Raw genomic sequence first — 14,354 nt, 5'->3', positions numbered from 1 at the left:
TCAGCTTGAATAATTTTGTTCATTGAAGTCAACAAAGTGATGAGCAGCTGGGCATCACAGTCACAAAAAACCTACAGCAGCCTAGCAATATCTAGCTGTGAGGGCAAAATCAGTCTGCCTGTAGAGAATAATGCTCCCAACAAATATATCAAACACTATCCATAAAAAAAAAAATCACAGTTAAAGATTAGAGTTCACAAAGTTAAGTTCAATTTAGCATCTATATTCCATTCCAACGTCAATGACACATGCAAATTCATACCTTTTTATACAATGCTGTCTCATCAGAATCCACAATAATGATGTTCTTTAGTTTTGCAGTCACTTCTGTTGCTGCTTTCTTCATGATCACTTGGCTATCAAGACCTTTAAAAAGAAAAAAAAAGCATATAAAATCTAGAGACACTTCTGGTTAGGAAGTTTTGTTCCTATGTGATTAAAATTTTGTTCCTACCTTGAATGTGAATTTCAGCTATTCTGTGTTTTTTCTCTCTAATAAAGATACGTAAACAGGATAAATCTGCACAGATATTGAGGTCGATAACATCTTCATACTTAGATTTTTTTGATGCTATGGAAAACAGAAAATAATAAAAATTACAGTTCTTCAAGAAGGAGTACCCCTTCCCCAAAGTCTAGTTTGTATCAAGCCAGCATCACCAGCAAAATGCCCTGGACTCATATTACCAAGCATGACACAAAGGAATTGTATATACAAGGTTGTATACACGGGAGTCCTCGTAGGCTTCACAAACTGCCGTAATTAACATCAGTATTCATTTAATGTGTATCTACACTGCACAATGCAAAATTAGAGATAGATTATTCAGGACTAAACAGTTTACCTGTTTAAACATCACATATGCAATGCCATCTGTGGCAATCACGAAGGATACCATTCTAAAGTTGAGGACTTCCCTACTTTAAAACCTTCATCCTACAGAAGAGAAGGGTCCAGGGAGACCTTACAGCAGCCCTCTAGTACTTAAAGGGACCTACACGAAAGTTGGGGAGGGACTACTGATCAGAGTGCAGTGACAGGACGAGGGGAATGGTTTTAAGCTGAAAGACTGTGGATTTAGATTAGGTATCAGGAATAAATTTGTTACCGTGAGGGTGGTGAGGCACTGGAACAGGTTCCCCAGAGAAGTCATGGATGTCCAGTCCCTCGAGATGTCCAAGGCCAGAACAGATGAGGCTTTGAGATACTTAGTAGAAGCTGCCCCTGCCACAGCAGTGGGGCTGGAACTAGATGATCTTTTTACCAACACCACCTCCAGATAAAAGCTGCACTGCAAAAATACTTTTCTCATTGAATCATAGAATGGTTTGCGTTGGAAGAGACCTTAAAGATAATCCAGTTCCATCTCCCTGACATGGGCAGGGACACCTCCCACTAGGATCAGGCTGCTCAAGGCCCCATCCAACCTGGCCTTAAATACTTTTACATCCACAACTTCCCTGAGCAACCTGTTCCAGTGCCTCACCACCCTCATCATGAAGAATTTCTTCCTCATGTCTAATATGAACTTTACCCCTTCCAATTTAAAGCCAATTTAAAGCTCATGTTCAGTCAGCTGTCAACCAGCACCCCCAGGTCCTTCTCTTCCATGCAGCTCTCAAGCCACTCTTCCCTCAGTCTGTAGCACTGCATAGGGTTGTTGTGCCCCAAGTGCAGGACATGGCATTTGGCCTTGTTAAACCTCATGCCATTGGTCTCGGCCCAGCAGTCCAGCCTGTTCAGATCCCTCTGCAGAGCCTCCCTACCCTCCAGCAGATCCACACTTCCACCCAGCTTAGTGTCATCTACAAACTTGCTGAGGGTGCACTCAATGCCTTCATCCAGGTCATTGATAAAGACATTGAACAGGGCTGGACCCACTATGAGCCCTGGGGAATCCCACTTGTAACTGGCCTCCAGCTGGAATTAACTCCATTTACTACCACTCTCTGGGCCCGGCCATCCAACCAGTTTTCAACCCAGGAGAGTGTGCGCCTGTCCAGGCCAGAGGCTGACAGTTTCTGAAGCAGAATGCTGTGAGAAACTGTGTCAAAGGCTTTACTGAAGTCCAAGAAGACTACATCCACAGCCCTTCCCCCATCCAGTAGTCGAGTAATTTTGTCATAGAAGGTGATCAGGTTAGTTTGGCAAGATCTGCCCTTTGTAAACCCATGTTGACTGGGCCTGATCACCTGGTTCTCTTGCATGTGCTTCATGATAGCACTCAAGATTACCCGTTCCATGACTTTCCCCAGCACTGAGGTGAGACTGACAGGCCTAAGTCAAGTACAGGGGCAGAATCACTTCCCTGGTCCTGCTAACCACATGGTTTCTGATACAAGCCAAGATGCTATTTGGCCTTCTTGGCCTCCTGGGCACACCTCTGGCTCATACTCAGTCAGCAGTCAACCAACAACTGCAGGTGCTTCTCTGCCAGGCAGCTTTCCAGCCACTGTTCCCCAAGGCTGTAGCATTGTATGAACTGGTTTTGTCCCCAGTGCAGGACTCAGCACTTGACTCAGTTGAACAGAACTGGACTCAATACTGAGCCCTGGGGAACACCATTTGTGACCAGCCTCCAGCTGGACTTGACTCCATTTACCATCACTCTTTGGGCCCGGCCACCCAACCAGTTTTTTACCCAGCACAGGGTGCGCCTGATCAGGTCAGTGGCAGCCAGCTTCTCAAGCAGAATACTGTGAAAAACAGTGTCAAAGGTTTTACTGAACTCCAGGTATACTATATCCACAGCCTTTCCCTCATCTATTAAGCAGGCAAGCTCACGTCAAGCTTCTCCTCAACCATCACCCCCAAGTCCTTCTATGCAAGGCTGCTCTCAATCATTCTGTCTCCCATCCTGTACTGAAACCAAGCATCGCCCCAACCCTGGTGTAGGACCTTGCACTTGGCCTTGTTGAACGTCACGGAGTTCACACAGGCCCACTCCTCCAGCTTGTTCAGGTCCCTCTGGATAACATCCCACCCTTCTGGTGTGACAGCTGCACTGTTCAGCTTGGTGTCATCTGCAAACTTGCTGAGGGTGCACTTGATCTCACTGTCTATATCATCAATGAAAATATTAAACAACTCTGGTCCCAGTACAGACTCCTGAGGGACACCACTTGTTGTGAATCCCCATATGGGCATCAAGCCATTGACCACTACTCTCTGGATGCAACCACCCAAGCAATTCCTTATCCACCAAGGAGTTAACCCATCAAGCCCATATATCTCCAGTTTAGAAAGAAGGATGTTGTGCAGACCATGTCAAAGGCTTTACAGAAGCTCAATATATGGGAGCTCAATATATTAGGAATACAGCAACTGCCAGTATGCTACTGTTCAACGCTGGTTATCATAACTAAGTGAATGTGAACATGCATCTTCAATGAAAAAAAAATTTTTCTACACCTCAGGGAAAGTCAACAGCTGCAGCATCTACACTGCCTCAATTATTACACAGTTATTCCTCACCTACACACTTCCAGCCACAGAGCAAGAACATACCCATGTGAGTCCATAGATAGTATTCGAATGGCTAATATTCTTATTAACACTTAAATTAAAAAAGCCTGTGAAGTGGATAATTAAATATAACCTAAACAAAATTTCTCATTTCAAAAGTCATTGACAGGCTTACAAAAAGAGAAAAGAGTAAAGAAACTTACTTAATTTCTTAAGAACATCCTTCTTCTCCTCTGTTTTTTCATGGACTGTTTCTTCTGCAACTTTAGTTTCTTGTTTGGGTAGAAGATTATTCAGGTAGTTCATAGCATTCAGCAGAGTTTCGGTATGCAAATGAATATCTAGAGATGAAAAGTTGACCTAAAAGAACAAATCGTCTTTATTCTTTTATGTTTGTTCATCTAATACATCTCTCTTCCCACACTGAGAAAATCACGTTAAAAAAAGATATCATACCTCGATTTTCTGTAAAACATTCTGATAGACGGTTTTCAGTTCTGGTCCATTAATATCAGCCTATTCCATAAAAGGTGCATGTAAAACAAACAAATAAGGATACATTTGCAAATTTCAGAGAGAATTTATTTCAAAAACTACTACAACTTACAATAATAGGGAGCAGATAAACTATGCACATTACACTCAATATGTTAAGGAATGAATAAGTAAAGAAAAACTTTCAACAACTGCTCAATAGTGCCATACTGTGTATGATTCGCTTACAATTCAAAAGCAAAGTCTCCTCTTTTCTCACCTTTATATACTCAAGAGTGAGTAGATCATCTTCCACGTTATCCAAAGTAGTAATTATGTAAACTGGCTTTTCATTATCATCTTAAAAAAAAACCCAAAAGAATAAAAAAAGATTACTTTTTTAAAAAGAAAAAAAACTACAAGTTTTCTACAACTCTTTAAACTTCCTTGGACTAGAAACCAGGCTACTGACTGTTGTTATCATCTAATCACAAAACCTCTTCTGCAGACCTAAAATATTTAGATGTCTCTACTAAAATCTATCAGCAGTAGAACCTATTTACCAAAGTATTACCAGAAGAATGAGTTCCAGAATTACTTTTCATTTCCTCTCCCATCACACTGAATGTCAGAAGGAAATCTCCCTCAGTTGACTAAAGAAAGCCCTACAGGCTTTTTGAAGACAAATTCAGTGTTACTTGTGAATTGTTTTTCGATCAGACTATAAACACTTACCCATATACTCAGGGCACAGCAGACAAACTTCACGAAGGAAAGCATTTGCAGTCATGTCAAATGTTCTTAATTTCAGCTCAGTGCCTAACCCTACAATTTCAAGCTGCAGCACAGGTGTTTCAGTATTACCGGTGAGACGGCATAATTTAATTAAGACCTAAACCCAAATAAAAAGAAAAAAAACACAGGACAAAAATGTAGATTATCCTCTTAGTTTTTACATAGGATTATATATTCACATACTTTTTACCAATTAATGTGTACTGATTATTTAACTTCAAATGCCCTGGAAAAAATAAGTCAACAAGCAAAACTGCTAGAATATTGTTTGCTGCTATTTTAACAACTTGAAACATGGACACGGCTAATACCAAATTTACACTTGCATCCATTTTTTTTTTTTTTTAAACAAAAAAAAACCTCTGTAAAGGACCAAGTAATGTTCAACCCAGTCAAAAACAGATTTTTCAACCAGCATAAAGAGTTTACTGCTTTCACTGGGATGTCTTGAACTCTCCTGGAAAGAGTTAAATTTTCAAACTGAATATCAGGTGAGATTTCCTACTTTTTCACCCACACATAGGAAAGGTGACGTTAAATAAATACAAAGCTGAGCTATTGTTATCTGGCTTTTAAACAAAGCAAAACAAAGATACGTATTCTTCCTTTCTACATAAAGTCCACTACAAACGGAAACTCAAAACAAAACCAAACTAGTCATTTTAAACTAAAAAGCCAGCAAACAGGTAAGGTGATTATTAATAGCTTCTCAATTGTATTTTTTTCTTATGGATTGAAAGATCGTTTCCATTATAGTGTAGAATACAGCATGTCTTACAAACAGCAGTTCTTAAAGTCTTGTCATTACACAAAAGCCCAGTACATTTCAATTTTATTTTACATATTTCTGTAAGGTGTAGTCTATACTAAGATATGCCTCAAGTCAGTTATGAAGCGCAGAAGCCATTCTGCAAGCCCAACTCTACAAGAGAATTTGTAAAGTCATTTGAATTTGTATGGTTTATTTGTAAAGTTATACACTGAGTAGCAGCAATAACACTGTCAGAGTCATGATGGTCTAATGGTAAAGGTGACGATAGTGGTAGGAGGCCATCTCTTACTAGACCAACTGATCCAATTAGAAACAGTGTCTTGCATTTTGGTAGAATACTTTCTTTTTCCCCTCCTCCTGACTCTGAAACAGCAAGAGTAACATATAAAACACCTCGCAGTGAACACCTTACAGATTTAAGTGTAAGGCCAACAGTCTGTGAAAAATCAGAGCAGAAAAATAAGGTGCTCGTTACAAGATGAAACATTAATGAAGTTCTTCCCAGTGACAATAGTAATAACAGGAAAATACATGTCAAAACCTACATCTTAAGCCAAAACAAATAAATAACTTGACTTTTCAGTGATACCTGGGTAAAGGAAATTCAGTGATAAAACGACCTGGGGAGTCAAGTGGATAAATTAAAGCCTTTCAGTCATGACATGTGCAAAAGCACAATTATGACTTCAAAAACACTCTACACAATAGTTTCAGCAGGAAACGGATAATCAATACCTCTGCAGACATGAACAAAAGAGGGAAAAAATACAGTTCAGATGTGCTTCAGAAAAAAAGAAAAATTACCTCAGCTACTTCAAACCTTAGCTGGAATTCCGTCATATTTTTCAAAGATTCTTGTTTATGTAGTCTTTTTCGCCTTGTACTGTTAACTCGCTTGAGGGAACCAGATGGGGCTTCAAAAAATGGCATGTCTTCCACAGGACTACTTAGAGCATCATAAAATTCTTCTTCCGATTCTAAGGATTAATTCACAACATTACATATACATATTTCAAATAGCCAATATTCAATATTTTGCAGTACTATGACCTAAAATTTTTATGTCTAAATCTATAAAAACTTACATGTACAAGTATGGGAAGGTTACCTAGCTGATAATTAGTAACCTAAGCCTGTTTCTATAATTAGCTCCGCTGCTGCCTCCGAAATTTTTCACCACATCTACAGCTCACGTCATCATAAACGAGTTCTCATCAACAAAAGTCCTTCATCAGCATTCTCTCACTATTGGCTGTACAAAAGACAGCACAACCCAGAGCTCATATTATCTTTCATGTGCACTAACAGCTTAATAACTCTTCTGGTGGTCTAACTGCTGCTGACAGTACAGAACCCTCCCCAAGACCAGCACTACTTTCGACCTCTCCTTGCTAAGGATCTCCCATTCTAGAAGAGACTCCTAAGACCATCAAGCTTTTAATACACCTTAGTTAATTACATAAGTAAAACCAAAACAAAGACTTCATCATCTTTTAAGGCTCATTTCCTTCACTTTAAAACCATGAACAGCAGAGGTAATTGCAGAAGAAGTATTCTTCTTCTGTCAAAACTGACCAAATTACATTAAGAGGCATTTTCTAAGGTTTAAAAGCCCCCCTGAACGAGGCTGAAGACAGAAAAATAACATGAATCATTTAAAATGACTGCAAAGCTGTATGTACGGTATAAACCAACACCTAAACTTGATTCAATCTAAATCTAGTTACTACTTTCTCAAATTAATTGTTGCTGGTGTTTGCTCTTATCTCATTCTAAATTTTAAGAACTGAAAGACACTTTCTCTCTACCTTTGAGCACTTAAAGGAACTCATAGGAAAAAACAGATGAAGATGCACAGGTACATATTTCTACGCATACTCTACACACACTGAATTTAAAGCAATAATGCTGATGTAAAAACTTTACTGATAATTTTGCTAGTGTTTACAAACCACATTTATTAACAAGAGAGGAGAAAAAGTATTGCTCTCTATTTCTCTACTTGAGTGTTCTGGCATGACAAAGGTGATTGACAATGAAATAACACTAACACATTCAATTTTTCTTCAAATGTAACTACTAGATGGAACATCACAATCTAGCTAAGTTGTTTGAACAATAAGGTGGTATTAAACATAATTAATTTCACCACAGGAAACCTTCCGCTTGATTTTGTAGAATTCAAAATGATGTTTGTTTATAACAACACAATAGTTTCTTACAGTTGTTTCACTATTTTCTAATTTAAATAAATTCAGCTAAATATGAGAGAAATCCTGCACCAGAAGAAAATAACTAAAACCATCAGCAGAGGACTAAGTACACATTGAAGGAAAAATTACATAGATAATGTTTCAGATGTTCTGAGTAGAGCTTTGTAGTAGCACATGCAAAGACAAAAACAAGCAAACCAATCCTACAAAACTAACATTTTACTGTTTTGCCTTCAAAATGGGAATGGTAAGAACCCGCACACAGAGTTTTACTGCTATAAGAAAATACACAACTATATTGTATAGAGTGAATTATAATAAGCTGCACAGAATATAATATTACTCAACCTTTAAGAGCTTGAAACAAAACCACACAGTCCTTTACTCTCAGAGAAACAAATTAATTCAACGAACTCAGAAACTTGACTAATTTATTAAAATAGACTTCAAAATAAGTTGTAGTACCTGACTCAGCAAATGAATGAAGATCCAAAACAGGAAACACATCTTGTGACAAATGTGGTGCTGAGAGTACAGGGGATATTGCAGCCTGAAACAGGAGAGACCATAATTTTTTTGCTGGAACTCATTGGTCATGTTACTGCACGTGCAAGTTTTACAACTTAAGGAAATTGGCCTAATTTTAAGAGCAAATCATTACAGTTAAACACTTACGTTACTAAATTTAAAAGCAGGGGAGAAACGAGGCCTAAATCAGTTAGAAGTAGCAGGTAAGGTATTTTACAGAAATCTAAGTATCACGGCAACAAAGAAACACTAATCTTTCAAAGTTTTTCCCAAGGCTCCATTTTTCATCTCACTCTTCACATTTCAACAGACTCCTCTCAGTCTCCAGCCTACATAACCTGATCTTACTGAATATATCCATGTCTATGAGCGATAGATCCACCAAGTCTCAAAAACTCTTTTAACTGTGAAGAAGCATCTCATCTGTAACACCTCCACATCCTAAGAAGACAAGGAGGAATTGTGCTACTTGACTTCACAGTAACAAATCATGAGAAATAAAGTCTTCCATGCTGACACGAAGAGCCTGCCTGCAGTGAACAGCAAGAAAGTGCCAGATGCAAAACCCTACAAGGATCTGTTCTGCGGAGTCTTCTGGTTTTGGGCTGCAAGAACAACTCCTCTTCTAACTCAAAATGTAAACAACAAAGTACACACACAGAGCTCTGAAAAAGGATTTCACATCTTTTTCAGTTCAGAAGCAACGCGACAGCAACAAAGCCCAGAAGAGTTTCACCTACAAGGATGAAAGCATGGTAGTACACCTGCCACCACCAAAGCAGTAAACCCACTCAAACTAACTGAATTTAATACCAGCAATTACAGTCCACCAAGCTCTGGACTAGATGGAAGCAGACAGGTTTAACCATAGGTTTTCATATACATGCAGCATATACTGCAAGTACATTCACACTGGACTGGCTCAACAGCCTCTCCTCACCTCATCTTGCACGTTACAAGAAATGTACAGCCAATGCTAAGCACATGAAACTCAAACACTTTAAATGTAATTTTGAATTCTATAATTGAATTTAAGCACAAGCAATGCCATAAAGCACAGGATGATCATCTTATATGTGCACATTTTATTTAAGTAAAACTGAAATCCCACTATTTATCCATGAAGAAGGTTAGTCTGTGATAATTCCACAAAACAAACACTAGAGCAGTTTCTGGCTAGAGATACTATGAAGAGTGAAAGAGCAGGTCAGAGCTGAGTAGAATTCTCATGTCACCACTGAAGAGATAGCAGGAAATACGTGCGGAAGGGAAACAATCTTTACTCTTTATATACTTTCGATATGTATATATGTCTACTCGTGCATTTTCAGTTATTCAGTACTATGCTAGCACAATCTACAGAAAACACTGCCTAAGCTGCAGCAACAGCCATCAGGAACAGGGCAGAATAATTTTTATGAACATGGAAAGATAATTATTAAGTAATCTTAAAAAAAAAATCCAAAGATGATTATTAGTCCTTTAGAATCAAGTTCTCAGAAAATTAATCAACAGATAATTAGAAGTATTTACAAATGACAGAAAAATGTATAGCCCGATTTTGTCCTTGAGATTTAACATATATTCAAATGACTGCACTGCTTTAGAAAATAAAAACCAGTCAGATCACAGAGCAGTCATGTCAAAAATTAGCAATTTGGAGTTAATTTCCTGGCTTTGTTAAAAGCAGCTCACATTGAAAGGTAAAACATACTTTTCATAGTAGCAAGGAAGTGGCAATCCTCTGTCCTGAAGACAGCATAAAACAGAGACCTAAACCATTTTTTTACTAGGGAAAAGGTGTGGATAAGTAGGGAGAGAACTCATTCCAAGCCCCTAAACCTTAGAAACACAAAGCAGAGCTATCAACCCCTCGGGTATGTGGTATAACTGAATAAAGGAAAGCTCAGAAGAACAGTGAAGACTGCCACTTTTGCCAGGCAGGCACTGTTTAGTCAACATTAGCCCCAGATAGTGGATATTTTTTGTTTGAAAGTTAATCTCCTAAGATCTACATAATACTTCAACTTTAAAAACTGCAATGTTTCAACCTTTTCTTCTCCAGACAGAATAGCTGAACCAAAACCCCATAGCATTCTGATACGTGTGTAAACTTCAAAGTACAATTAAAGTAGGCATAATTCAACAAAAGTGAATACATTTATTAATCAAGATTAATGTGAGCTACAAAGTAATTCCAGAGTAGTCAAAGTCTGGGTTGTTCTTTTTTTTTAATTTTAAATTCAATTACTGAACAACCATCTCATAATTACTAACTAATGATCACAATAACAAGCAAAATTTCTAGAAAATTAGCCAGGTTTTTGAAGAGGTACTAAGTAAATGCTTATTGTCCACTCTTGCGCTCCTTTCGAAACTGCAATGCTAATAGCAGCAAGTAGTTTTCTGGTAATTATTCATGAAATGTTTTTTTCCCAAACTTACCTCAGTTATTTTTGGAGGAGAACCAGTAGCAGTAGCACTTTCTGGCTTAGGAATGCTATCAATCAGCTCCAAGATACTCGTCAGCTTCTGGTCTGATATTTGGATAGAAAGTAGAGGCAGCTGTCCCGACAACTTGAACCTGTTTCGTAAACAATCAAAGTTACCTTAAAACTATGTCATTCATATGTTACATTAATTTTCTTCTGAAAAACACACAAGTCTTCCTGCTCAGAAAATCACTCACCTAACCACTGTGTATTGCACACAGAAGAATTACTTAACGGAATTTAAGTATTTAAGTATTTAAGCATTTAAGTATTTAAGTTATTAATGGAATTTTTATTTCCATTTGATACAATGTCTTACAGATCAGGACTGCAAATACTACTAATAACCAGTTCTGATTTGGCTGTGTAAAACTTATTTTCCTCACAACCATAAATTGTTCCCTCTTGTTCGTATATTTAATCTAACTACTTCTAATAAATCAAATAACTGAGACTTTACACACTATTTTATAGAAGAAAAGGGGGATAGGTGCCTAAGAATGTCTACAGCCCAAGGCTTTAAGTGAAGTATAGAAAGTATTTCCTAGAAGTTATGTATGTTTAACTTGACTCTAGCAGTAGCCAAGATACTTAATACAGGAATAAATGGCATAAAGGACTTACAAGAATAAAATAACAGTCTTTTAGTCTTAAAGCAGTAAATCATATTTTAAGCTGTCTGAATAGTAGAATCACCTCAAACACTGATATTGACCTTTTAAAGACCTAAAACACAGTGCAATTTCTCACAGAAGTGAGCAGAAAACTGGCTCTAAGAATGTAATTATGCTTTTGTTACAACCTTTACTTAGAACTGAGGTCTGGCTCAACAGTCTCCAACAATGGGGAGCACCAAATGCTCAACACAGAGGGTGCAAGGGACAGAACATGCTATTTCCTCCTAGTTCTCCTGTGTTAACTCACAGCTCAGTCTTCAAAGGCACGTAAAATACAATACATTGGAGAAGATATGAACACAAAAATTCAAGAATTTTTAATTACCCTCAACTACCTTTAAGACTATATTAGTAACTGGAAAAACAGCTTCTCAAACCTCTGCAAGCAAAGCACAAAATACCTGGTTTTATACATTCATTAATTCCTTCACATCCTTAAATTCTTAAGGAATTAATTCTCAACTACTTTCGATGGTTATTCTTGATTCCAGTTCTGTCAGAGAGACATTTTGACTTATTTTTTTCTTTTTTCCTTCTTTCATTTTAACAGAGAGGGTTAGGGCAGTATAGCTGCTGAGTCAGAAAGGATAGTCCATCTACTGTTTGAATGCTCCAGTAATCTAAGATACTCAGCAAATCTCACTTCCATTGCACTTAAATCTGCCTACAAAAAAATCATGTATATGATTAAGACATTTTTGATGAATATTTGTGTACCAGAAAAATCCATGCAGTTACATTTAACAGACACCAGGAACAGGTCCAGGGGAAGGCTACGAAGATGATCAAAGGGCTGGAGCACCTCTGCTATAAGGGTAAGTAGAGACAGTTGGGGTTGTTCAGCCTGGAGTAAAGGAGGCTCTGAGGATAACTTATAGCAGTCTTCTAGTACCTGAAGGAGGCCTACAAGAAAGCTGGGGATGGACTTTTTACAAGGGCATTTAGAGGGGGAATGGCTTTAAATTGGAAGGTGGAAGGTTTAGATTATAGACAATACGAAGAAATTCTTCATGAAGTGGTGAGGCACTGGCACAGGTTGTCTAGAGAAGTTGTGGATGCCCCATCCCTGGAAATGCTCAACACCAGGTAGGATGGGGCCTTGAGCAGCCTGGTCTAGTGGGAGGTGTCCCTGCCCATGGCAGTGGGATTGAACTGGATGATCTTCAAGGCCCCTTCCAACACAAACCATTCTGTGATTCTGTGCACCTCAAATAAACCCAGGCTCACTACACTGCTCTTTCAACAGAAGTTTTTAAGGTTTAGAAAACGTGGAAGTGGAATGCAATTATTCTAAATTTGTGCAGCCTGAGGTGCGGAAGAAATAACTACTTCAATTAATGCAGAAATCTGTGCAGAAACTTCTTCTGTTTAGACTGGTTATACTTAGAGAGAAGGAAATGTTAAGGATACCATTCTCTAAGTTCTAAATCAGTACATTCTTCCACGTAAGAATTTATTGTTATAAGGAATGCTATTATATAGGAGGATGTTCTTAATATTCGTATCTTAATACTGGCTTCATACACCTTCAAGAACCAGATGTCAGACTCCCAGATATTTTCTTCAGAAAGTGGGGGAAACATATGACAGGATAAAATAAAATTACAAACCCTACCACACTTACACAAGTTAGAAAACCAGTATGATATTAGTCTTTCTAAATGTGAAGTGACAGACACTATTAGGAGCACTGCATCCTGTACTCAGAAATGAAAGACATATTAGATCAGTGATATAGTGGTCTCCAACAAATGAAAACTGCATAAATTAGTATTATTTTCAAGGCAGTAGTATAACAAAGCCAGCACAACACCAATAAGAACACTTTACTGGTTTTGAACAACAAAGTAACAAGGAACTCAACTAAATTCAATGGTCACCAAAGGTAGTACAAAGAATCAAAAAATGTAGATACCCAATTACCTGCATTTTAGATAACTTAAAGTAAATTAGGTGCACTCCAAGCTAAGGGATTCATTCATAAAGCTTTACTACAGAAAATAAAGCAATTTTTCAACTAGTTTTTGCTGTAAAGATTTTTCCATTCACATTTGTCAACAAACTATGCTGTTCTACAACACAGTTCCAAATATTAATAAAGCAAGCTCAGGAAAAATAATGCTGGCTTTACATGGAAGTATCCTTATGAAAACTGGACTAGCTACATGTATACATAAAATATATTCATCTATGTGTAATTGACATGAGAAATGCTGATGCATGAGGCCTATTCAACAGTAATTACAAAAATTTACAGCTTAGGGGATCTTTGCTGATGTAAGAGCCATTAGCTAAAGGTTATCATTTGTGCACAAGGTAATTTAAAGATCAACTGTGCCTAAATATTTGTACATAAAATAAAAAATCTGTACATACACTCATTAACTGTCCATTCTTAAAAACAAAACTAGATTATGCAGTGATAGGTAAAGATCTGGCATTTGAAGCTACATTGGCACTGATAATATTGATGGGTTTGTTTAGTCAAAGCCAGAGACCAACACAAAATAGAATATTTGTCATTTTAACTGCTTTGAGAAAATATGTAACCAAACAATTTATCGTACAATCCTAACATGATATATACTAAACAGAAATTCATGATTTTCAGACTTAAAGCTTTTAAAAATATCAAAGGCGAAAGGAAGAGCAGCAAGCCCCTAAAGAAAGCGTCAGTTAGCTACCTTTGGGTAAAAAGCTACTGTATCCGTCATTTCAAGACTAGTAGATGACTATTATATGACTAATAGATGACTATTGTACCTTCTGCAGAATGCATCCAGGAAGCATCTGGAGACTGAACTAGGTACAAAATGAACAAGTTCAATCATTCTAGATTGGAAATGGTTACTCACTCTTTATGTGAGTTAAAGTATTAGTTATGATTAGTAACTCGCTATGCTACATGCTTATCTAGTACCAAACTGTGATCCGCAG

General features: G+C 37.6%; 1 protein-coding gene across 6 annotated transcripts in view; it reads right to left on the bottom strand.

Moving 5' to 3' along the window:
• The window catches only part of VPS13A (vacuolar protein sorting 13 homolog A), a 98,310-nt gene that overhangs the window by 56,764 nt on the left and 27,192 nt on the right, over window positions 1-14,354 (bottom strand). For all 6 annotated transcript variants that reach the window (XM_054055400.1, XM_054055398.1, XM_054055399.1 and 3 more), the window contains exons 23-31: window positions 10,694-10,832; window positions 8,186-8,270; window positions 6,312-6,484; window positions 4,676-4,832; window positions 4,221-4,300; window positions 3,923-3,982; window positions 3,670-3,826; window positions 455-571; window positions 263-366 (exon numbers count right to left, since the gene is read on the bottom strand). In XM_054055400.1, the coding sequence (XP_053911375.1) occupies window positions 263-366; window positions 455-571; window positions 3,670-3,826; window positions 3,923-3,982; window positions 4,221-4,300; window positions 4,676-4,832; window positions 6,312-6,484; window positions 8,186-8,270; window positions 10,694-10,832 (1,072 nt within the window). The remainder of the gene's footprint in view (window positions 1-262; window positions 367-454; window positions 572-3,669; window positions 3,827-3,922; window positions 3,983-4,220; window positions 4,301-4,675; window positions 4,833-6,311; window positions 6,485-8,185; window positions 8,271-10,693; window positions 10,833-14,354) is intronic.

This window comes from Cuculus canorus, chromosome Z (assembly GCF_017976375.1).
Source record: "Cuculus canorus isolate bCucCan1 chromosome Z, bCucCan1.pri, whole genome shotgun sequence".
Lineage (NCBI taxonomy): Eukaryota > Metazoa > Chordata > Aves > Cuculiformes > Cuculidae > Cuculus > Cuculus canorus.
The sequence above is the reverse complement of the archived record's forward strand: the minus strand, read 5'-3'. Positions and strand labels throughout refer to the sequence as shown.